This window comes from Porites lutea, chromosome 6 (assembly GCF_958299795.1).
Source record: "Porites lutea chromosome 6, jaPorLute2.1, whole genome shotgun sequence".
In the NCBI taxonomy this organism is placed as follows: Eukaryota; Metazoa; Cnidaria; class Anthozoa; order Scleractinia; family Poritidae; genus Porites; species Porites lutea.
The window spans coordinates 12987158-13011551 of NC_133206.1; the positions used below are offsets into that span (position 1 = coordinate 12987158).

The 24394-nt window shown below is 38.5% G+C and overlaps 2 protein-coding genes across 4 annotated transcripts in view; both read left to right on the top strand.

Annotated features, from left to right (window-relative positions):
* The first annotated feature begins 7274 nt into the window (after positions 1-7274).
* Positions 7275-10073, top strand: LOC140941119 (PHD finger-like domain-containing protein 5A). Its single transcript, XM_073390084.1, has 4 exons — positions 7275-7342; positions 7420-7443; positions 7939-8105; positions 9596-10073. Exons 1-4 carry the CDS (start codon positions 7291-7293, stop codon positions 9683-9685), a joined length of 333 nt encoding a protein of 110 aa, XP_073246185.1. The 5' UTR covers positions 7275-7290; the 3' UTR covers positions 9686-10073.
* Positions 10074-13852: 3779 nt separating this feature from the next.
* The window catches only part of LOC140940375 (rab11 family-interacting protein 3-like), a 22548-nt gene continuing 12006 nt past the window's right edge, over positions 13853-24394 (top strand). For 2 of the 3 annotated variants that reach the window (XM_073389331.1, XM_073389333.1), the window contains exons 1-8: positions 13853-14106; positions 14718-14808; positions 14979-15106; positions 16682-17016; positions 18529-18573; positions 19552-19678; positions 19959-20062; positions 24077-24167. In XM_073389331.1, the coding sequence (XP_073245432.1) occupies positions 13969-14106; positions 14718-14808; positions 14979-15106; positions 16682-17016; positions 18529-18573; positions 19552-19678; positions 19959-20062; positions 24077-24167 (1059 nt within the window). In that variant the 5' untranslated portion in view covers positions 13853-13968. The remainder of the gene's footprint in view (positions 14107-14717; positions 14809-14978; positions 15107-16681; positions 17017-18528; positions 18574-19551; positions 19679-19958; positions 20063-24076; positions 24168-24394) is intronic. The other variant, XM_073389334.1, reaches the window with a different exon arrangement.

A 24394-nucleotide genomic window follows, 5' to 3' on the forward strand; every position in this document is an offset into this window, starting at 1 on the left:
TTTGTCCCTAAAGCCTCGGAGTCATGTTAGAATTTCAATATATCGAACGTGGGCTATTACACGATCGAACACGATTAAGACAGGTCACTGGGGTAATTCTTCAAGTCAGAAATACTGGGAAAATTATAAAGAAGACCAACAGACGGTAAAACAATTTTTTTAAAAACAAACTTAGTGCTTCTCAACGTCAAGAACATCCACTCGTGATCATTATTGGGCGAGTCTTTAAAGTTACCTAGGCTGCGATTATGGGGAAATCATTTTGTGAAGACATTCTTCCGTATTACCCTTCAGTCTCCGAAGCTGAGGTTCTTCGCCCGTCGTACATCACAAACTGTGTCTTTGCCATCTTCTTAAATCACACTACAATCATGTTAAACATTGTAACAATCCATGCCGTAAGAAAGACGCCGTCATTACGAAAGCCTTTGAAAACTTTGCTTCTGAGTCTGATCGCCTCAGATCTCGGGGTGAGTTTATTTGTTCAACCATTGTACATTTGGTTGTTAATCCGGTGGTTACAGCGAACCCACCCTGGTTGCCATATCTACACCTATTTCAGCGTCATTATGAACTTATTTTTCACAGCTTCGTTCTCCAGCGTCGTGGGGATAACTCTAGAGAGGTTTTTAGCAATCTATCTTCATCTTCGATACCAGGAACTAGTGACGTACAAGCGTGTTAAAGCTGTCGTTACCTTTATTTGGCTGGTCAGCGCATTTTTTTCGCTCCGAATGTTCTGGCTACCGCCTGGTACAAAGTACATAGTTCTTGCTGTTGCTGGTGTTGTGACCGTTCTCTTTACATCTTTACTCTACTGTAAAATCTATTTGGTATTTCGGCGTCACAAGAACCGCATACAGGCCCTGCATGTACCTCCGCAACAATTACCTCAAAACGGAGAAACGGCAGCTTATCTTGCAAGCCTACAAAGATCGGCCATTGGAACTTTTTATGTATATGTAGTCTTTTTAGGCTGTTATGTACCCCGCTTTATCTGTTTGGGTGCGATTAAAATCTATGGCCCAGAAATCAACTTGAAAATATTTTCAATATACAGTTTGACGCTGATGTTCCTCAATTCCTCTCTAAATCCCCTTATATACTGTTGGAAACTTAAAAACGTTCGACACGCCTTAATGATATTTATTCGCAAAACATCTTGGTGCAGATAAAACTTTTCTTTAAAAAATTACGATAATTTTTCTCTTGAGAGACTGTGGTTATCTGGCAAGCACCTGCTATTTAAGTAATTATACAAATATAGGTTAGTATTGATTAGGGTATTAGAATTGGTATAAAGTCAAAATACGATCATGCTTATAAAATCGCATATTTGAAATGTACTCTTAACCTGAACTCAAATTCAAAAAATGAAGCATTTTCGTTAAATAAAAGCCGAGAAAACGAAGGCCAAAGTTGATATCTAAGTGCGCTATTTTGGAAATATTAATAATCACAGGGCTGAAATCCGACGCGATACTCTCAGTTGTTGACAGAGTGTTGCAATTTTCACAACCCGGCACGCGATAACGCGTTATGAGTTTCAAGTAAGCTAGGGCAAATTATAGCAAAATTCTCTTACATTCTGCTTCACAAAATAAAGTACGATTGTTTCGATATTTGTTAAATGATTTCTATGGCTGTAAAAAGCCTTCTTCAAAAACATGACAGATAAGCCGTTAGTTCAATAACCTATTATACAAATTAGCACCTTGCTAAGTAGATCACGTCACGTAACGAGCTCAAACGAAGATTTTCGCATTTTCTCGCCAATTTCCGTGCAACAATCGGGTCCGTGTCACAACAAACATTAAGAACAGGTTTATTCACATAAAATTTTGGCGGCGGCCTGAAGTTTGAGGGTATACAAAAAAAATCCACCTCTATATCTCAGGAAAAGTTTACTGGCTCCTGCCGAAAATCTAAGGTAAACGAACAATCTAATTAAAAGTAAGTTCCATTTTTTTTTTATTCCTAGACTGATCGAGAGAAAGCCAGAAATATTTAACTAACACCATTGACACCTCAGAACCTCAGCTCTCGCTTGATAGGCCTGTGTAATTTTTATTTTGCAAAATTCCTTATTATTTGAGAACTTATTTTTTCAAATGGAATGGTTTATAGCAGAGTCTAATACCTTAATCGGTTAGTCATAAATGAGATTACGTCTAGTGGAGCCGGGTGTACGTCAAAACAAACCTAAATTAATAATAATAATAATGATTAGAAGAAGAAGAAGAAGAAGAAGAAGAAGAAGAAGAAGAAGAAGAAGAAGAAGAAGAAGAAGAAGAAGAAGAAGAAGAAGAAGAAGAAGAAGAAGAAGAAGCAGCAGCAGCTATTCATATAGCTATTCATATAGCTTTTTTTTCATATAGCGCCATTTCTACTAGATAACCAAGGACGCTTAACAAGGTTACTTGACTTTCTTGTGAGAAAAATCTAAAAGGTTCCTAATATATATCACTGATATATAGAACTAAATAAAATCGCGAACCAATAAGTCAAGCTCCTTTTGCCCAAGGGCCTGTTCGGAAAAGCCATGCTTACATAATAATCCAAATTTTGTTAGCAAAAAGGATGAACTATAACTTGAAGTTCAAAGATGACAAAACACGAAGTTCAGTTGATCCACTGGTTGAAAGACTGTACGCCGTGATTACGTAGATCCAATCTTTTTCCTGCCCGAAAAGTAACCAGAACTTTCAAGAATTGAGGTGAGTACGTGCTGTGTATAAAGCAATTTGGACCTCCCCAGAAGTTTTCTGTACAATTAGACTGACATGACATTATTGTTTGTGAAAACATCCTAAGAAGTCTCGCCGCAAGGCTACCTATGCTATTTAATTATGCCTCTCAGCAGGTGATGGTTTAATAGGTTTCTTCCACGGTACTTTGATGGTTTATTATGGCGATATTTCGTTTCTAAAAAACTGAATGCCTTAAAGTACAGTAGTACATGGACGATAATATATAACCTGGGTGCCAAGGAAATGAAGTGACGCTAGCGTGAACCATCGTTTTCAAGCTTTTTCGTCCTCGGTTCAGCTTTCGCACGGGTGTTTCTCTTAACTACTTTACGAAATACAAAAGAAAAAAGAAACCAAAAAAACGCCAGCTACGCAGGCTAACGTGACCTAAGCTAAAAGTTTCTTTTTCGCGGTTTTGGCCTTCGGCCAAAGCGGCCTACGCCCGAGCCCTGTACGTACGGTACGCACGCTGCCTCGATCGTACAAAGACGTCTCTCGATGAAAACCTCCATGAAAACTTTGGCGCTTCTTCACCAGTCAATCGCGTCTCGGGCTCGCCTCTATGCGAGCGAAAAACCAAGCGCCTGCGGGTAGGAGGCAAGTACGCACTCAGGTAGTCGAAAGTAAAAAAGTAGAGGTACTAAAATGAAATAAGTACGGTCGACTCCCGATAACTCGAACCCTCGCTAATTCGAACCTCGCGCTAACTCGAACCAAAATCTATTTCCCCTGGATTTCCGTCATACATTCACTGTTATTTTACCCTGGTAACTCGAACCCTCGATAACTCGAACTCTCGCTAACTCGAACCAATTTTCGTTTCCCCTCTGGTCATTTTCTATATAATTTTACCCTCGATAACTCGAACCATGTTTTGAGCCCTTAAAAAGTCGGGAAAAAAGCCGTCTACGGGCGTCCGAAACATTGAATTTTGGATTTCCTATTGACATGTTGTAGGAGTATAGTTTACTAGTGGAGGCTGATGTTGATTGTCGCAGGGTAACGTGAAGCAGCTTTTCTTCTCAAAACAGTAAAACGCGTGCTCTATTTTAGCCAGAGTATCAGGCCTTCCTAAGGGGCTAGGGGAGAGGAGATTTTAGATGCTCTCTCCCTTTTTCGCTTCCATCTTCCCCCCTTTCCCCAGAAACGCCTGGTACTCAGGCTAGCTCTATTTCGGCTATGTTTTGTTACGTTACGTTCGGATGTTCACTGTGCAGTAAAAACTGTTTTTTACTTTACTCTCGGCTATTTTCTTCGAACTCCCGATAACTCGAACCTTTTTTCGATTTCCCTTGAAGGTTTGAGTTATCGGGAGTCGACTGTATATTAGTGGCAGATCCAGGGGAGGGGCCCGAGGGGCCCGCCCACCCCTATTTTTGAACCAAACCCTAACCTAATCCTTATCAAACAAGACCGCCCCCCTCCTTATCTCAGGGTGTGGATGACCCTCCCCCCCCGCCCCTTATCTGAAGGTTTGGATCCGCCACTGTATATGATAAGAAAAAAATATTTAAATTCAGTAGAACTCGAACTCGAAGACAAACGAAAAAACAGTTCGAGTTAAGGGGGGGGGGGGGGGGGGGGGGGTCAGCGAGTTATCCTAGTCGATTGAAAAAGTCAATTTGCCATGTTAAAAATTGGTAGTTACTGATTTCTCAGCACTTCAGTGTATGTGCAGTGCAAATGCACTTATTTCATCAGAAACGGTAACATGATTAGGCATTTTTATGATAACACGTGATCTGTTCGTTTTAGTTTATTGTTTTTACCCTTGTACGCGACAGTCCCTTTTTTCTCGTAAGATCGTCGACCCAGTCTAGCTTGAATCGAAGATGAAATCTCCAACATCAACCCCCTTAGCCTGTATGCCAGAGGGTTTTTTTAAACGGACCTCTGGAGCCAGGGTACAGCCACCTCTGTAGATCTGTACATGCACCTCTTAAGCTTGTATGTTTTGTTTTTCCCAATAGGGGTCCTAGGGGAACTTGACTTTTTGTCTTTTCATTAGTCTGCTACACAGCCGTTTTGAGTGTCGTCACGCAACGCTCCTCCCCAGTGGAGGAACATTGCGTGACGACACTAAGAACGGCTGTGTTGTTTGCTGATAAGACGAAGTTTGAAAGAAACAATTCTCTAGAGTATTATCACATGAGCTGTATTGGGAAAACAAAACATACAAGCTAAGGAGGTGTATTGAAAGTGGTGCCAGTGACAGTGAAAGCCCGATCTCGATCAGTGATCTTACGGGAAAGCAACAACAACAACAATAACTTTTTTTCAGTCAGATTCCCACGTGAGTACATGGTATTACCTACATTATTTATGTTATAAATCTTAAATCAAAAAAAGGCTATAATTAAAGACCAATTTTTTGTCGATATTCCATACATGAATGTATGTAAGCAGCTGTAACTCTGTAGATATGAGGATCGATATTGTTAAATATGAAGAGGGTTTTTTTGAATTTTTTCATTTGTTATCAGAATTATTAAAAAGGGGGTATCTATTACTAATGTTTCTGTAAAAGGTAGATCGAAGACTATCGAAAAGATTACAATTGAATAGAAAGTGTAATTCGTGTTCAAGTCATTTAAGCCGTAGCAAAAGAGGCAAATTCGAAGATTTTCTGGAGTTCTCGGTACTGCATGTCTGCCCGTTTCAATTTGTAAGGGATGGTTGCCAAGTCTGTCTGAAAAGTGTTTTTTGGTGATTTATATTCGTGATTATGTTCAAGCAATCATTTGCGACAGTCATTTCTGAATATTGAGTAGAATTTTAGTTTCTTGTAAATAGCAGACGGAACAATCTACACGCGAGAAAAGAAAATCGGTGTGATACCCAGGGTAGGAATCGAAAAGAATAAGAGGGCGAAAAAGAAAAAAAGCAAAAAACAGAAAGAAAACGGATCTTGTTACGTGTTTCTCTTATGGAGCTTCTTGGCGTCAAGTTGGTCGGCTTGACAGCCCTTAGGCTAGCCTGCGTGGCAGGCGTGCGAAAGGGAAGGGCAAGGGAGTTAGGGCGCGAGACCTTTTAACGCCTGCCACGCAGGCTACCCTTAGGCTAGCTCGGGTCAAACGTCGAGCTTTTCATGAGCCGAACTTTTTGCTTATTGGCATTAGGTTCGTCACATTTGAAGTTCGACGTTTGAAATGGGCCTTAGATGTCGACAAAGCTCTAGCCCTCAACTCGAGATTGTTTCACCTGATTTTAAAGCTCGCTAGCTGTAATACTTGTAATCATCCTTGCTTAAAACTGCTTCACGCAGCTCGTGCTCTGAATGAAAATTGATATACTTTCCATAAAAAACTGAGCCAAGAAAAAGTGAGTGGTAATTGCAAGAACTGATTGTCACGCACGCCGATTGTTTCAAAACTGTGCAATGATCAATCACCACCATGATCAAAATTATGATATCTATCTTGAAACGAAACTGAGTTATGCACTTATCAACGACCATCCCGGGGGACGGGGGACGATCCCAGGGAGTCCCCGGTCATTTGCACAACGACGTTATAAATCCCCCCTCCCTAAAACCAAGATTCACAAAAAGCTACTAACGCCCCTCCACTGGGGGCAAACAAGTGTGCTCTGCCAAGTCATCAGGGGCAATATTTCAAAAGAGTTGTATAGAAGAAATCGTAGTTTTCTTCCGAAAAATATAGGCGATACCTAATTGAAGAATGGCCAGCTAAAAGGAACAGAATACAAGAGAAATATGAAAGTCGTTTACCGTCTTCTCTGTCGCTATTTTGCCAGAACGTGTTCACCAACATACCCAGTCCTTTTGCAGACAGGAACGGCTCTCGTTTCCAGCTCTGGAAAATGGCGGCGGCGCTACAAATCCCGCAGGTGTTCACCCGGGGATCCAGCTACGAAAGTGCAAAAGCCATCCAATCCCCCCATCATATCCCGGGCTTGAAATTAACGAACAAAGTTGGCAAATCCCGCGCCCTGCCCGCGTATCTCCCCGGGGTTACCCCTCCCCCCGGGATGACCGCTGATAAGTGCATTATGCACTATCATTATGCTCTATCAGTATGTAATTGTGTGTGTGCGATGTATATATGTCAGGAGCCGATTATATATTTAGTTTTTTTGTATTTTTCCTTCGTGATCATAAGCGTCAGTGTGTAAAAAATTTTAATACATAACAAAATAAAAATTGATTAAAATACAAAAGAAAAATTATTTTCGTTTTCAAAGCTTGACAAAGCGCTTTAGGCGCGCGAAAGCATCCCACTTAATCGGGTACGTTTGCGCGGATGCGCGTGGAAGCGCGCGTTTTGCCTAGAGTATCGAGAGAGACTGGTACGACAAATGCAAAGCTCGATAATTACCCTCCCCGTGAACCTCCCCGCAGACGTCCTTTGGGGTTCGTTTGTCACGCATTCATTTCTCTCCGTGGGGGAGAAATGAATGCGTGACAAACGAACCCCAAAGGACGTCTGCGGGGGAGGCTAATCTATAATACGCTCGATCTTACGCTGGATCAACGTTTGAAACAGTTTGCATGGTATGCTGGGTAATCAAAAAATCCAAGATGGCGAAACATCATCCAGATCTGATCATGTGTAGGAAACAACCTGGCGTAGGTAAGCTTCTGTTTGTTTTCAACGTGATCATTTATAATCAAAAGACTGACAGTATTATGTTGAATTTTTATTTTCAGCTATAGGTCGGCTGTGCGAAAAATGTAAGTGTATTTCAGTGTCTTCTGTGTGATCTCCTGTTACTCAAGTGTTGAGAGGACTGTACTGTAAATTAAACGTTGACGGCACAAGTTCTGTCAAAGTGAATGAACTTATAGTTTATCACTGATGAGATCTATCCCGTGGTTTTAGGTACCTCCTTTGAATCCTCATGTCAACTTATCATTCGTAACCTATCTTCATGAAACGCTAAATGTCAAGCGTCTCAATTATTTAAACACGTGCTTCAATGATCAACTTTATTATAAGTTTATAGAGGTCCTGGGTTCGGTTGTTCAAACTTTGGATAGCGCTATCCACCAGAAAAACCACTATCCGATGGATAAGTATTAGGGAACCAATAGCCAATAGCCTTACCCCTTGGAAAGAAAATAATTTAATATAGCTGGTGAACAGCGTTATCCACCCTTTGAACAACTGGGGCCAGTTCTGTAATGTATAGATTGAATCAGTAATGCATATTTCTAACTCTTGCACAGGTGATGGCAAATGTGTTATCTGTGACTCATATGTACGCCCATGCACTTTGGTGCGAATATGTGATGAATGCAATTATGGCTCTTATCAAGGTCGTTGTGTGATATGCGGAGGGCCTGGTGTATCTGATGCTTATTATTGTAAAGAATGCACAGTTCAGGAAAAAGATGTAAGTGCTTTTTCTTCTCTTATTTAAACAGCGTTTTTCATTAGGGCTGTGCTCTATCAGCACCTGGTGGTCCCTGGTCCCAGTTGTTCAAAAGTTGGATAATGCTATCCACTGGATAAATCCCTATCCACTGAACAATGCAATTGTTTTCTCTAACACTTATCCGCTGGATAGTGATTTATTGATTGGATAAAACTGTCCGACTTTTCTACAACCAGGGGCTGGTACAGAATTTTTGTTCTTAGGTGACTAGAAAATCTTAGTTTTTCATAGAAATCATATGTTGGGCATGAAAGTACAGCCTCAATCATAATTCTTCATATTAGTGAACTTACCCAACAGGACAGGAGAGGAAAGAAGATGGCAAACCTTGCGTGACAAGCATGACAGTAACTTTGTTTAAAATACGTTTTTGCTGAACTTCTCTTTCCTTTAAAAAGATCTTTTTATAAAAGACCAGAAAACATTAATGTTGGGTGAAGAGCACAACAAAACACGCAAGTAATAACCCTGTTGCCGTCCTCCTCTTCCTGCCATCCTGTTGCATAAACTCACTATTATTCAACAGGTACAGTGCTGTTAACCTTACTTTGTTCACTATAGCTAGTCTGTGAGCAAGCTCTCAGTTGGACTGTGTGGGTAGGGGAGAAAAGAGGGAAGGGAGAATTTGCAGTCAGGTCTCAGGAATTTGAAATCCACCCACAGTGCTCCCTGTAGCAACTACTTTGAAAAACCCATTACTATGGCAACCGCCTTGACTGAAAAAATCTACATGATGTTGATGGGTAATTGAACTACAAAAATTGCACACTCTCATTTTCATAGGTTACCTTCAAAAATGTTGTGTAGCTTTTGAGGTCCTTTTCGAAAAAATTATATGCATAAAAAAGCTGTGTCTTTACCTTTCTCACTATGAGAAAGATTTGGTCGATCAAAAAATTTGATCAGTCCAGGGCTGTGGTCCCTTGTTCCCAACCTTTTCTCTTGGGCGACTAGCAAATCTTATTTTTTTTCATACAAATAATATGCACCTGGGGACCCTAAATTTTGCAGGTTCAAAGCACCAGGCTCTTTTCAATTTTCCTCAGAGCACAGCTTTGCAGACACTGGATAGAAAGATTCAAAGAAGTTAATCTTGACACTGCTGGTTCAAACTTCCCACCCCACCCAGTCAAAGATCAAATTCTCCAACCTCAGGAACTCCTGTAATGGTCAAATGCCAGGGGTTTGCCCTTTGAAGGGGGATGGGGGGTTCTAAAGTTTCAAATTTGCACATGATCAGACTAACATTATTTTATTCTAAAAGTGAAAGGCTGAACTGAATAATAAATGTGATCTTTCTTGTGTTCAATATTAAAAAAGTTGCCCTGGCCCGGGTGTTGCATCTAGCTGAATGATAATTATTATTTCAGGTTCTTTAAATTAGGAACTGTGAGGTTCCCTCATTCATTTAATGCAGCGGCTTAAAAAAATGTTCTTTACTTTCACAGAGAGATGGCTGCCCAAAGATTGTCAACTTAGGAAGCTCAAAGACTGATCTTTTCTATGAAAGGAAAAAATATGGCTTCAAGAAGAGATGACAATTTGCTAGCATTTGTTAGTAGCAAGCTTTTACAACTGAACTGCCACTGTAAAGTAATAAACCTTTGTTAAACCATAGCAAAATGGTTTAACAATGGCTGGAAACTTAGTGAAGAGTGCAAAGTGAGCAAATGTAAATTGCCGCCATTGAAGTGCCACTCTTGTTGATTACTTTGTGCAGTAGAAGTTTCTGCAGCATGATCAGTACCATACATGGTAACATTTTTGTTCCGTGTGAAGGCACAATATTTATGCCGTTTCTATAGTTTTCATCGTCTGTGTTCATGAAAGGAGTTGTGTCAATTTCCTTATCTGGCTAGGTAAATGTATCAGTCTTCTTTCATTTCCTCCAGGGAAGTTAGATGAAATAAAAGCCTTTGAACAATATTATTGCTTCACTGCGAGTTTTTAGTTTCAGGTAGAGGTCACATAAATTAATTCAAATCTAGGGAGAATTAAGTGCTTTAAAACAAAAAAGAAGATGGGTAGAATAATGATAATATTTTTTCTTATTAATATCTTAATCTCCATTGTTTATTATGCCCAACATAATATTACCATGTAAATTGCTGGTCAGGAAGAGTGGATAATAATTTATGAACCCCCAAGGGTATGGGGACTGGGACTTGGGACTGGGGGGTCCCAAAAAAAGGTACAGGGATGATAAACGGAAAATTATAATCAAACTCCAAAAGGAGACCAATATGGATGTAGAGCAGGCTTTATTTGACCCCTCAGTGAGATCAAAATCAAACATAAAAACCATGATAACTTGTGGTACAGCTGTTGACATCAAATGCTGTCTTCTTTGGTTTCTTTTATTTGTCTAGAAGTTTTAATGAGTTTTAAATTCTAACCAATAGCTCTATTGACAAAAATAACCGGTGTAATTGGCAGTTTTGTCTAAGAGGGCCAATGGTGGTTAGAGTGCGAGCGGTCGTCCTTCTTTCCTCAGAGACACGGTCCGCGAGTCAAAAAGAAAATTATGCTCACAGTCTAAATGGAGATTACAAGAGAGCAGTTAGCTCGCTAACAAGCTCTGGGGCAGGGTGAAAAAGGATTTTTCAATTTTCTTCCCGCCGCCAGAGCGTCCCGGAGAGAGAGACCGGTGGAACAGCAAGGAGAATGGGGCGGAAACAACCAGAAATTTTGCAGCTCAGTTTGGTGGCGTTGCCGCTCACTTGCCTCCCCCCTCACCCCCCCCCCCCCTCCCCTCAACAAAAGGCCGCCAGCTATACAGGCTAGAATAAAAAATACAGTATATGCCAGATATCGCGGTCACTGGACAACTTCCCAAAATTTTCAGTTGCGTTATATTTTCTGCACAGTTGACCTGTTTTAAAATAGCGGTCACCCTGTATATAACACTCGCCTTGCCGTTTCCCAAGAGTGACCATTGTGCAAAGGTTTGACTGTATTGGCGGTGGGGGAAAGGGGAGGGGGGAGGGGGGTGTTTTCAATAGCGTGAGGAGCGTATTTCCACACCCACAGCTTAAAAATAATCCCTTTTGAGTTATCTCAAAGGAACTTACTCGAGGAAATACGGTAAAAAAAAAATGGAGAGCTTGCTCCAGGGGGCAAAGACCGAGGAAGATGGAATACTTGAGGCTCGTCTGCAATTACACTTTACTATTGATCGTTCTTTATATTTTTTTTTTTCTTTCAATTTCTTGCCACAATAAGGATACTTGGCAATACACTCTTTTTTATATATAAGAATGTTGTTTTTCCGGCCCAGGCTGAATATTCTTATTTTTCTGCCGATTTTAGGCTGAAAATATTCTTGTATTATTCTTAAATTATAGCTTATGACATTTCCGTTTTAGAATATATTGGGGTATCAGGTATAGTTAGTGCAGGTTTTTGCGCCTTGTTGGCAAGTTTTGCCGTTCAGAGGATGGAATAAGTTGAAAACATAATTGTGTGGTATTTACAGTTTTTGAACACACAAAATTACATCCTTTTCAGAACCTCAGCCTGGGGTTTATTCTTAAAATATTCTTAAAATTTCGCAAATTTCAGCCTCAATATTCTTATAAAATATATTCTTATAGAAAAAAAAGAGTGTAAAGTAATTGCCTGACCAACTACCTCTTCTCGAATATTAAAGGACAATAAGAACCGCGATGTTAAAATGTTAAAAACCATGAAAACAAACAGTAGAGGCTTATTGCTGGGAAGGTGCGGCGCTTATTCGGGGCGGTCCTTATCGGGGTCGAACCAACATTGTCATTGTACATGAAACATTCAGTCGTGATGATTTAGAGAGGATCGTATTCTGTGAGTTGTCAACACGTCTTTTGTTTCACATTGCGCAATCGGTCATTTCCGATGACCGACTAGCCTGAATTTCATCCGATTACTTCGAGTCGTTATTACTCCCTCAGGGAATAATAACGACTCGAAGTAATCGGATGAAATTCAGGCTAATGACCGACCGACTTCGCCGATCTCAAAATCTTGAGTATCCTCATGTAGTGAAAATTTCTTTCTGTTAAATTCAATCCCGGGCGAGGGGCGGGGGGGCACTGCCACATATGGGCTATATAGGTATGTGCCGCTGTGAAGGGTATGGTTTTCAAGCTGTTTACTCTAGGATAGGGTATATAAATCAGAGTGTTTGGGTCTAGAATAGGGTATCATTTTTCAGGAAACCGATCAGTTGGTTGAAGATTTTATCTAGACTAGGGAAACAGCTACTCTAGGATAGGGGGGATTTGGGGAGTTTACTCCGGGAGTTTACTCTAGTATAGGGTAGCAAAATTCAGCTGAACTAGCTCTAGTATAGGTTAAGGGTTCCAGGGTCCCAGCGGCACATCCCCACCCAGAAATTCCTAAAGTACGCCCCCCGGGAATTCAATACATGCAGTTCACAAATATTGAACAACAGTGGGGCACTCCATGCTAATCATTGCACTGAGATGGGTGCAAATACAATTCTCTAGGTGGCTGCGTGCCTCCTTAATTTCAACACCTACTCCGCAGGCTACTTCAGTAGTAGTTGTTGTCAATTCATCATTTAGCGGCGCTTATTTGAGTATATACGGACCATGATGGTGATGATGATGCTTTGGGACTTTATGCGTCATTTCTTTCCTTCGTAGATGCAAAGGGGTTTTCCAATCAACTAGTCCTTTACATTGAGGTGCCAACCGTGTATAAATAAAGTTATCATTCATTCATTCATTCACTTAGTATGGTAAAAGTAGCAAGAACAAAATGTGTAACCCCAAATCAAAGTTGCATACGAGTCCCGTTCATAACCGCACATCTTGGAACTGCGACGAATTTGCCTATCAGACAAGGAACAAGCCTATGTATACCGGCGTGAAGCATTGCAGTTCGAAAATAGGCAATTTTATTATTTAACAGGTCGCATAAAAATTCAATGAAAGCAGAGTTTTTAATATTGATCTTGCGAGATGAAAATGTCCTCTGCCCGGAATGGAACAAAGGTTTTCTAGTCTGGCAATCCCAGCAATGTAGGGCCGCATTTTTACAAGGAAAGGGAGAGTTCATTCGGATATCCGGTCGCCGGCTCTAACCATATCTTACCTAATGTCTTAATACGGTACATACGTAATATAATAAAAACCATTGTAGTTTACAGTAAAAACCCCGGGGTCAAATTCTTTGTTTTTCTGTGCCTTGCCAGTTTGATAACGTGTTGTGAAATAATCATGATACTAATCGCAACAGTGCAGTTTGGAGCCTTTAATAATAGTTGGTCTATCAGGTGGTGTATTATGCCTTACACTAGAATATCCTACGAGATTAAAACTTTAAAAGGAGAAGGTGTAGTGCGTAAAAAACATCGAAAAAACCTCAAAACGCTTCAATGAACCTGCTTTAATTAAAAGGACATATTGATAAAGACATGTAAGTGCGTGTTTAAGACTCCCACGCCTTACACTGAATTTTCTTCGTCATTTTTGATTTTTGCATAACCAAAAAAAAGGGTCAAAACTGAGCGAATCGTCAGATGGCGTCAAAAATAAGACAGCTGTTGTGTTTTATGTTTCAGTTTGCTCTCATGGTCATGATTTTCTTTTCATAGCGAACATATTTTTTAAAAACAAATCACGTAAATTCTTATACTTCAAGCTTTTTATATTTTCCGCCAAACACGTAATCACGTGACGCGGTTGTTGTCAATCAAGCAAATGTTGAGTGGACCGGCTGATTCATCGAGGTCTCGTACTTTGTCGCAGAAATTATGATACCTCTGCCGCGCAGATAAAGAATCCCTCGTACGATCACGGGTTTCGGAGAGTACTTCAGCATGCAAGAAGTAAATGCGGAAGATGTTTACGATCATCTAAAAGCTGTATTCGAGGCTTGTGACCAAAATGGCGATGGCTTCGTCAAAACACAGGATCTCTTGCGGCTTGGCCAAGAACACTCCAATGGTGGCTTTGAGGTGCAATTTCCTTTTCTCTGGTTTTGATTATGTTACGCGTTAGTTATTTGGCAGTAGAATTAAAAGCTAATCGCTGTAAACTGGACTAAAAGTTGCCGGAAATTTGGAGTCCTTGTTTTTCTATAAGCAGGACTCAGGCGGACTATCCCGCAATCTCAAGGTGGTCTCGATTTATTTACTTGGCTTCTCCATCAGTATCATTTAGGATACTACATTTTACTTGATTCTTGTTTTTCGGGAGGTTAGTGTTTTGCTCCCTAAAACTCACGTTTATACTATCATAAGAGGTTATTACTTGGGTGTGTTTTAAACTTTCGAAAACAACAGTTTCTGTCTGTTTTAAAGACTCACTCCAGTTAGTTTACTGTTAATGTTGTGACAAGTATAACGTTTTGACTGAAAATTGACCGTCTTCTTATTCTGTAAAGAGGCCAGCTTGCTCGAAAATCGTAAGGAATCTTTTTTCTGGAAAAGTGATAGGCAATATCACCGAGGGAACAGTCCCGAAATATATTGAAACATCAAGCTTACGATTTTAACTGCCTTCTGCCTTCTGCCTTGAAAACGACATCAATTTAGCTAATTGTTATTCGTTCTGTCCCCGTCTCTAGGAGATGAAAACCCTAATCGAAAAGCTAGATCCTGACGGATTTGGAAGAATAAGTTTTGATGGGTTTTGCAAAGGAATTCACGAATTTCTTGGTGAGTTAAAGTACAACTTCAAAGGTGGTAAAACGTGTATCACCGTATCGATATTGCGTTATGTTCTAAGCTATGTCTTGTCCGTCACACAGCGATGAAAAACAACTTTATTCGCGTTTTGGTCGACCTTTTAAAAGTTTTTTTGTAATTGGAACTTCTTTCTATTCAAGGGGTTAACGGAGACGTGAATATGAACGGGGACAAAGATGCAGCCGATTTGGCGACTGATTCAAATCCCTGGCTTGTTTTACCACTCGATAGCGACCAACAGGAAGAAACTCAAGACAGCTGTTGTGAGGTTAGTTTATTGTTCATTTTGAAATTATTCGTCTCTAGGGGAGAAGCAAATCTAGCTTATTTTAATATGTTCAAAAATGTTTCGAAACTTTCAAGTTTCGAAAGCCAAGAGGAAGTGGACGGTTGTCAACAGTTCAACGAAATTGTTTACATTTTCTGGAGCGAAACAATAAAGCCATTAACATTGTGCAAATTTATGGCTCTTCTTAAAATTACCCCACTGGTTATTGACTAACAGACCTTTGCATGCACTTAAACTCTGTTTTTATGAGGTCACTCAACTGATGAAATAAAATGGTAAGTCATGCTCTCCTGTTCATAGAATCATGTTATAAAACATTTAGCACACTGCGAATTAAATGAACTATTTCTGGGTACTGATCTAACAGTCAATCAAAAATCCTTGTAAAGCATATTGTACTGTAGAGATAAAGAAGAATTCCAATTTCCGAAAGCCTTGGTTTCTCAAACCTTCTGATGATTTAAGCCAAAACTGACTTCCTTTCCCCAGGAAAACACTGTAATTTGATACATACCTCCTAGTAATTTAACCCCGATTTTCTTTTACCTAATACTTTTAAGAAGTTGGGATTTTTTCAATTTACATAGGCAAATTAGTTGGTTCAAAATCTTGGGGCAAATGGTACTCAAAATTCAGGACCGGTAAATTTCATCCCAGAATCGGATTTGCCATTTGCACAAATTAGTTCCACTTATCTCAAAACGGCCACAAAACCTGCAAATGGTGTCAGAGGTCTCAGAACAAATAAGACAAAACTTTCGATTGGGGCCATTCTGACGGGAAAAACAGGAATACCTTTTCAGAAATTCCGTTTCTCCCAGGAAAAATTTTCCACTGGAATGACTACAAAGACCTGTGTTACTTTTTCAACTGGGTTTGTCGCAAATTTTAGGAAAAGGTAAACAACCAAGAATTCCAGAGAGTTCTCTAGAAGCTTCAGCAACCAGTCAGACTTGTCATTTGCCAGAGTTTTGACCTTGTTGCAATCGTACTTGTTTCTCAAAATTTAGTTCAATTAAAATAAAGCAGATGCGGGTGAATAGAGGTGTCATCTCCCTGGCTAAAATTCCTCCCCCTAGTCGCTCAAAGCGTACTGAAATGCATTTTCAGCTGTTCTATGTTAAGTTGTTGGTCTACTCTAGACAAGACACCGATGTACTTACCCTTTCCCCTTTCTATCACAAATCAGTTTGCCATGAATAATACCCTGTTCTTGACAAAATGTATCTGCTTTCTATACTCTACCCTAGACATACAAGTATTGCAGCATGTAGCTATATAAACTTAATAGGGCATTACGCACCCCCCCCCCCCCCCACCTCTTGCCCAGGAGTGGTTGTTTGAGTCAGATGGCCTTGCAGGTTGTCCCTCGTAGTTAAGTGCTCATTTGCTGATACTGATCTATAGGAGCCATTAGGCCACAATGATAGGGATCTATAGTCCCTTTGTTGATACACAATCTGAAGTACATATGTATCATTTAATGATCTGGAGATGTGTGGGTCATTTGCTGTCAGTTTTTATAACATATTTTTCCAATCGATTTGATTTCAGCGTGACAGCACATACAGCACAACATCCACAAATGAATACAATGGTGATGATGATGAAAACTTTCCAGACGATTTACGAGTGTCAAACTTTAATCGCAATCAAAAGCAATACTCTACATTTCCACCTCCCACGTTGTCACGGTTAAAACATCGGGCCACGCTGCCTACCATGAGTGTTGATGTGTACAGTGACAGATGCTCACACTCTGATACAAGTGAATACCAGTCTGAAGAAGGATTTGAGGGTTATGGGGAGAGCTTTAGTGAGGATACAACTTTTGAAGATAGCCCAACTTTAAGAAGAGAACACCAGGTTGCAGAACGAATTATAAGAGGGTAAGCATGAGATGGTACTTGAAGGTCATAGTCAACTCCCTCAGCAAGGCAGGCACCACTAGGATCAATACTACTGTCCATCCTAGAGGGGTGTCCAGCCTGAAGTGTCAAATAAAAATGACACTGAGGAATGACAAGGACCAAATCTTCCTGTTTTTTAGGGAGTCATTGTTTGTTATGCATTCTATTTGTATCACCCTGATACCGCTGGTTCCTAAAATTGTATTTGCTTAGTAGATCATCAAGGAACTTTTCAGAGAGATTTGACTGTATCCCTACATTGTCCCATACAATAAATAAATAAATGCAAATATAACCAAATTTCCTAGAATTTTCTTGCAGAATGTTATAAGCCTGCTGCTTACACACTGTATATGATACCCAGCTACAGCACTTGCATCATGACTGCAAGTACTGCCTGTAATACTGCTGTAAAAGCAGAAGTTTGCCAGCAATAGAGGCCATCCCAGTGATGGCTTCTGCTGTTGTCTGCCTACAGCTATGTCAGTTAATTAACGTTGTGGGATTTAATGGCCTTAAGCCTATGTGGCAAGACTGCAACGTCATGTGAGTAGCTGTAAGTCCGTTAAAATTTGGTCTTAACTTCACAGTTGTCAGTTCCGTGGAATTTTTTAATGAAATTTGCCTTATTTCTTCTTGGTCTTGTCAATAAGGTTTTCCAACAATGTTAAATTATTGAAATACCTGTATGTGATCATATGTCAGAACAGTACTCCGGGTAAAACCAGCTACTAGGTCACAAACTGGCCAGCAGGATATGAGAACCAGGCATTAGCCTTGAATGCTTTGATGAAAAGGTTACGTACAAATACAGTTGAACCCCCATATGCTACCACCTCTTGTTAGTGACCAGCCATCTAAAATATCAAAGTGTTTCAAGGCAAAACCTGACAATATTGAAACCTCTCACAGATGACCATCTCTAATGATGGTGTTACAGTGTAACCTCTCCTTACGGACACCTCTATAATACGGACACCTCTCTATTATGGACAGTCTGTTTGGTCCGAGAAATGCCAAAAATCATACATTCCCAGTACCTCTATAATACGGACACCTCTTTAAAGTGGACACTTGGTTCTGTCCCTTTGGTGTCCGTATTAAAGAGGTTTGACTGTATAATAATCCATTGTTATTAACCTATTGTTAGAGACTGCTTGAAGCAAGGTCTGTTGTCTATGTTTGCTGTATGTATTTTAAGTGAAGACGTGGAAGTGCACCAGCTATCGTAACTTTGAAATTTTGTACAATGAATTGTTTGCCAATAAGTAGAAGTGTCTGGACTTTTACTCAGAAAAGACCATCTGTTGTTCGATTCCCATTAAGTGATCACCTCCCGTAAGCAACCACTGAATCTTTTGCATTTAGGATGGTCATTTATAGGAGGTTCAACTGTATATGAAATATGATAAATCTTAGTTGCAAATAGCCTGGTCAGATTCAGAAGTGTTAAGGGTTAATTAGTTGATAAGAATGTCTTGTTCTTCTTAGCTCTGGTTCGAGAAAAACATCAGCTGCAGCAGCGGCCTTCTCAAGGTGAAGTGACTGATTAACTTTGAAATATTATCGTTTTTAATATGAACCTAACTGTATTAATTCCATGCTAATATTACTGACAGTACAGAGAAACTATTCTTGTGAAATCATGTTTTGTTCTGCGAAATTCTCTTTTGTAATAATAATTATATGATTAAAATATGGCAGAGGCTGATTTGATGCCCATCACAAAGATCTTGATCACATTTTACAAACTTAATCTCTGTTAAGTGGGGTACATTAATTTTATTGTCCATGGCCCACATTAAAAAACAGAGTTGTGTTGAAAGGCATGTTAACAGTGTTAGAAACTATCAGTATTAAGTTTTGCATACCTTGCAATGGTGTAGACTACATTAACAAATTGATTGTTATGAATGACAAAAAAATTACTGGTAGTTATTGATCTTCAGTACCCTACAATAGTTCAATATTAATGGTGAAATTATAGCGGCGGAGGGCCAAGCGGTTAGAGCACTGGACTTGAAATTTGGAGGCCCCGCGTTCAAGACCTGCTCTGTCCACTAGCTGGATTTGTTCCCAGTAATCCTGACTTCAAATCCTCGACCAGACTTGTAAATAGCTGGTTTGCCTCAGGCCAGTTGGGGTTCTTAACCCTTTTAAGTTTGATTTGAATTATTTGTTTCAGGCATTTGCTCGGCCCCACTAGCATTAGTGCCATTCATACTGCTGAGAGTAAATAACAAAATTGCTATTATTATTATTATTATTATTATTATTATTATTATTATTATTATTAAGTGACATGTATTATAGAAATGTTAGGTGAATTTTAGAATACAAATACTAAATACTTTATTTACTATAAAACAATGTGGATACACAATTTTAACTATTGTTCAGCCATCATTACAGCAGAGCCAATTAAGCACTTCTAAAATACAGCTTGTGATTGCTGACCTATCCAAGAAATGCTAGTGGATTAACAAAGATCTGTCTTCTTTTTCTTACCAACAGCCATAATATGCATCTGTTTAAATGCCACTCAGAAAACCCCAGCCGACACAACAGTTTTGAAGATCTGATGGGTGATAGGCCTCTATCAGACAGCGAAGCTAGCACCTCAGTGTTTCTTCTCTCAGAGGTGTGTTACATAAAACAGAAATGATTAGTAAGTGAAGCAAACTCAAGGCTGTGCTGTAAGAAAAACTGAAGGGGGGCCAGTGCTCTGAACCTTTGAAATCCATGGTGCCTGACTTAATGTGATTTCTATCAGACAACTAAGATGTTCAAGTTACCCAAGAACAAAAGTTAGGTACCAGGAGCCACTGGGCACTGCTAGAGCACAGCCTTAACACAGTTGTCTTTTGATAAAAAAGGCCTGAGCTTTTTAAAAATCCACATTGTTAATCTTCTTCTTGTAGCTTAAAAGGTTGTCATCACAAGTGTCATTGTTACAAGAGGACCAAGCTCTGCACACAAACAAACAGACAAAAATACGAGATGAAAACAAGTTACTATGTACAAGGTAAGCTTAGAAGCTGCTCATTTTAGTATCTGTTTTCTGAAACAGCCATGATCTCTCTTTGTACAAGTTGCAACCATCTTAGTTTCCATGGTGACAATAACCACTGTTCAAAACTGTCACCTTTAATTTTTCAATGGTTTAATTTTTGGTATTGGGGGTGAGATTGATTAGTAATAGTCCACTTGATGGTATCACCTGGTAGTGTGTTTTTGTCCATTTTCTTGATATATAGTCAAATCTACCACAACCGCAGCCCTAAATAAATTGATCATTAAAAGGAAAAATTCAAGAGTAAGTCTTAACTTTCCCCTGCTCTGAAACAAGCAAAATAAGATTCTCGGAGACAGGAAATTACCGCAGAAACAAGGGTTTGAGACCAGTGAACAATTTTGCATGTTTTTGTATTTTCAAAACAACCTTTCTCCATTGCTAATAGAAATTATGATTTCATACAAAACAAACAGTTCATTTAGATCTTGTCCTTGATTCTTTGCTGTGAAAAGGGTGTTGTTACAAGGAAAATTGTAAATATCTTGTTAAGCTTGTTCTTTGATTTTTGTGGTTGTATATTTCAATGTGTTTTGAAGTATAATAATTAATTATAAAATAGTTTCCATTGTGCTGTTGGCAATTAATAATGTCTTAATGATTTTGCTGTTAGTCAATGTGTCTTTTGCTTTAGGACATAGTTAATCACAGCTGACGTGACCGTAAAATGCACTTATCTATTAAAAGACCATAAGTAGCTATCGGCTAAATGACAATATTAGTCAATTCATGGATCATTAATCATAGACACTGGAAGAATCTCTGACATTACTAAACATAGCATTAAGATTGTGTGCCAGAAGCTGAGTTCTTAAAGTTATGACATCAATACTCAAGAATTGGTCATGTTTTAATAATAATTAAATTCTGCTGTCCTAAGTTTCAGTTTGGTTTAAATCAAGAATGACTTTTTGTAATCATCTTATTAACAGTAGTGATGTATATTGTCATTTGCTTTAAATAGAACACAGATTCTATATGTTATAGTTAAAAATAGACGTGGCAGCCATTATGCCATGATTTCTCATTACTTTTTGGTTTCCACCAAAAAAATCAAAACATGACTGTTTCTATGCCACAGAGCCTTTGTTTCCAAGTTCCTTTCTCTTTTTCCATGCAACCTATTGTTTTTTTCTTTTTATGAAGCTTTATTCTAGCTGTTTCCCTGGTGTTTACAAGTACAATACTTCAAAGGCTTATTTATTCAAAATACCCACTGCTGGTCATATATTCACAGAAACCCTTTCAGTTGCCATGAATATTTATGAATATTTAATATTTATTCAAGCAGACATCTGCTTTACAAATTTGCATAAAAGGCAATGACATGAAATTTGTTTCCTTGTTTTTAATAACACGGTTGAAAACCAGTAGTGAAAGTTAAAATTTTGAGCAGAGAACACAATGATTTCAATGTACAGTCCTGGTTTGGCTGTGGTAAGTCTGTAATGTGATGTCTTTCCTGTTCTGTTAACAGCAGAGAATTGTGTGAATTATGCAAAGAAAGACATATTATTACTACTGAAAATTTTGTAGGAAAATCCTGCTTGATTTTTGTTTTTCATGTTGTACCTTTTGTGCGGCTACATGGCAGCTTATCAAATGTATCTGAAACATTCTTTTCAGATTTTAAGTAGAAGAGTGATATTTGATTCAACTACATCCTTTTGCCATGGGAAATAAACCAACCTTCAAATTTGGCTGAGAAATATTCATGTCAGTGTACGTGCTAAAGTTTTTACCACAGAATCTTTGAAATGTCTTGTACTTGGAAAGAGAACTTCAGATCACCTTATTTTTTGGCATGATGTGATGATGAAAATGAAAGCTCATATGGACCCTAAATAATATTTGGCAGGTTTGGTTGTATTGAAGTTCATTTAAATTGAGATTAGAAACTGATATTTTGCCTGTCAAGAAATAGTGTCTGTACCTGTCAAAATCCATGCCTCAGTACAGATGAAGTCAAAGAATTTTTTTCATACTGTTGTGGTATTTTAAAAGTTGCAAAAATAATACAACTTGAATTATGTAGCCAGAAATATTCTACAAATTGTGATGTACATAATATTGCTAATCATTATTGTTGATCCATGTTATGTCCATTGATTGTTAACGTTCCAGTTACTTAAAATTTGTTTTAAAAAAATGTGCTGTGGTATTTGCCTGTGTTCTCAAAGTATTGTTTGTAAAACCTTTTTCTACCTTCATGTACCTTCCTTCCTACCAAAAGCATTTGCTATTAGATTTTATGTCCATCAACTTGTTAAGTAAACCAAAAGTTATGTTTTGTAGCATAATCAGTGATATAAAAGAATGATGTGAACGATTTGGTTTTCTAATAATTCCTATGGTGGCAGAGTAAAGCTACATGCACTGTGAAGCTGTTGAATTTAAAGCTAATTTTTCTCCATAAAATGTATTAATGTAAAATATCAGCTTTAAGTCCTTGGAAAAAGGTGGTAAAAGATGTGAAAAAAATTAATGGTACTAAAAGCTCAAAACAGATAATCTCAAACTTTACATTAATATTGTATTATAGAATCATGATATCATTGTGCATGATGTTGCTGCCAAAAAAAATAGCTCATAAATACTCTTTCAGAAAAAGTTTCGAAAGTGCACGCTTGTTATCAAATGGTCCCAAGCTCACAAATTTTCATATTGATTTGCATTTTATTGACTTAAACTTGTACAATGGTCACCTACCTCAAGATATTGGTGAATAGGAAAAAAACTAATAATGAAAATGATAAAGGAAAAAAAAGGACTCAAACCATAAGAATCAAATTTCAAGTGCACACAACATTTCAAGGCCTCAGTATATGGAAAACAAAGAGGCAAATTATAAAGAAAATGTTATTAAAATAAAATTTTATGAAGAGACTGTGAACTTTTACCAATGAAAACACTACAACTTGGCACATTCCTGCCAAGCGTATCTTTGACTAAATTGGCATCTTTTTAGTGGTTTAATTATTTCTAACTCCTCTTTCAGACTAGGAATCTACAAGGTGGTCATCACTTGGAGCAGTACATGACTGACGAGAAACCAATATTTAACAGCATGATAAAATTATCTTTTGTTTTCTATCAATATTGTATCATAAGATTGAAAAACTCAGGTATCATAAGATAAAAAAAAAACTCCGAGTTAGTTTACTTCACTGAAATTTTACAATAAAGAGCACAAAAAGTAACAGCTGATAAGGTCAGAGAGGTTATTTTACATTCAAAAGGTGATGCTTCTTGAAAGAACTACATTGTAGCTCTTCATTTGATGACATCAAAATAAAAAAGTTGACCACATCTTTTTTCAATTTTGGTTTTTGTCTGCATGTATTTATTTATGTATTTTAAAAGAAAAAGAAAGATAGAAAAGGAAAGGAAGGTTGTGTGACTGGTTGATGGGCTGGGGGAGGATTATTACTGCAAAATTTTGAGGGTAGCAACAGTCAATAGCATAATTTTGGAATTGGCGCCTTTGGGGATTTTAATTTTTGTTTAGTGGTCATTTCATTGGAAATTTACAGTTGATCAAGGAAGGTAATAAAATTTTCTAAACTGGTAAGCAAGATATTTAGACAGTTTGTAAAAAGGTTGTTTACTCAAACCTGGAGATATTTGATTTAGGTGCTTCAGTATTTGAAGATCAACTTTGCCAGCGTGCAAAGAAAGTAGTGTCCCATAGCCCAGGGCTATTGGATTTTGCTATCAGGCTAGTGAATTCTGTTCTCAACTTGCCCGAAGGGCAAGTGATGTTTTTTGAGGAATTCGAATAACAGAAGAACTGGGAAATCATTTCTGCTCGTCAAAAAGCTTTTGGGGTTAGTTGAAATGACGTCTGGGCTAGTAAATGTTAGCTTCAGCTTGCTCAAATGGCAAGCTGTTAAAAATGATTTTCTTTGCACCCTGTTTGCACCATTTTTTTCATAGCCTTTCGTACCTTTTTTTTTCCAATTTCAGAATAAATGCATTAGAAGAACAACTTGAAAGTCAAAAACTCACAACAGGAAAACAAGTTGAAGAGGAAAGTTTGAAATACAAGTTGGCATTGGTAGGTTTACCATCTATTTCCCAGCTTAGCAATCATTACTCTTGAGCCATGATAAGTTTGACATTTAACAAAGTTATATAATCCTAACCCTGTATCATTCAATCAACTGTGTCACATAAGTGTTGTCACAGTGGTTCAATAGACCAATTCCCATATATTAAAATGTGTGGTTCCAGAAAATATCCATACCCCCCCCACGGATGGTTCTTCCGATTAGACCCCCCCAC

Bases quoted from the DNA above. Each gene is read 5' to 3' on its own strand.
- LOC140941119 (XM_073390084.1), top strand. From the start codon at position 7,291: ATGGCGAAACATCATCCAGATCTGATCATGTGTAGGAAACAACCTGGC. The intron at 7,444-7,938 runs GTAAGTGTATTT...ACTCTTGCACAG, and splicing joins AGGTCGGCTGTGCGAAAAAT to GTGATGGCAAATGTGTTATC. The intron at 8,106-9,595 runs GTAAGTGCTTTT...TTACTTTCACAG, and splicing joins GCACAGTTCAGGAAAAAGAT to AGAGATGGCTGCCCAAAGAT.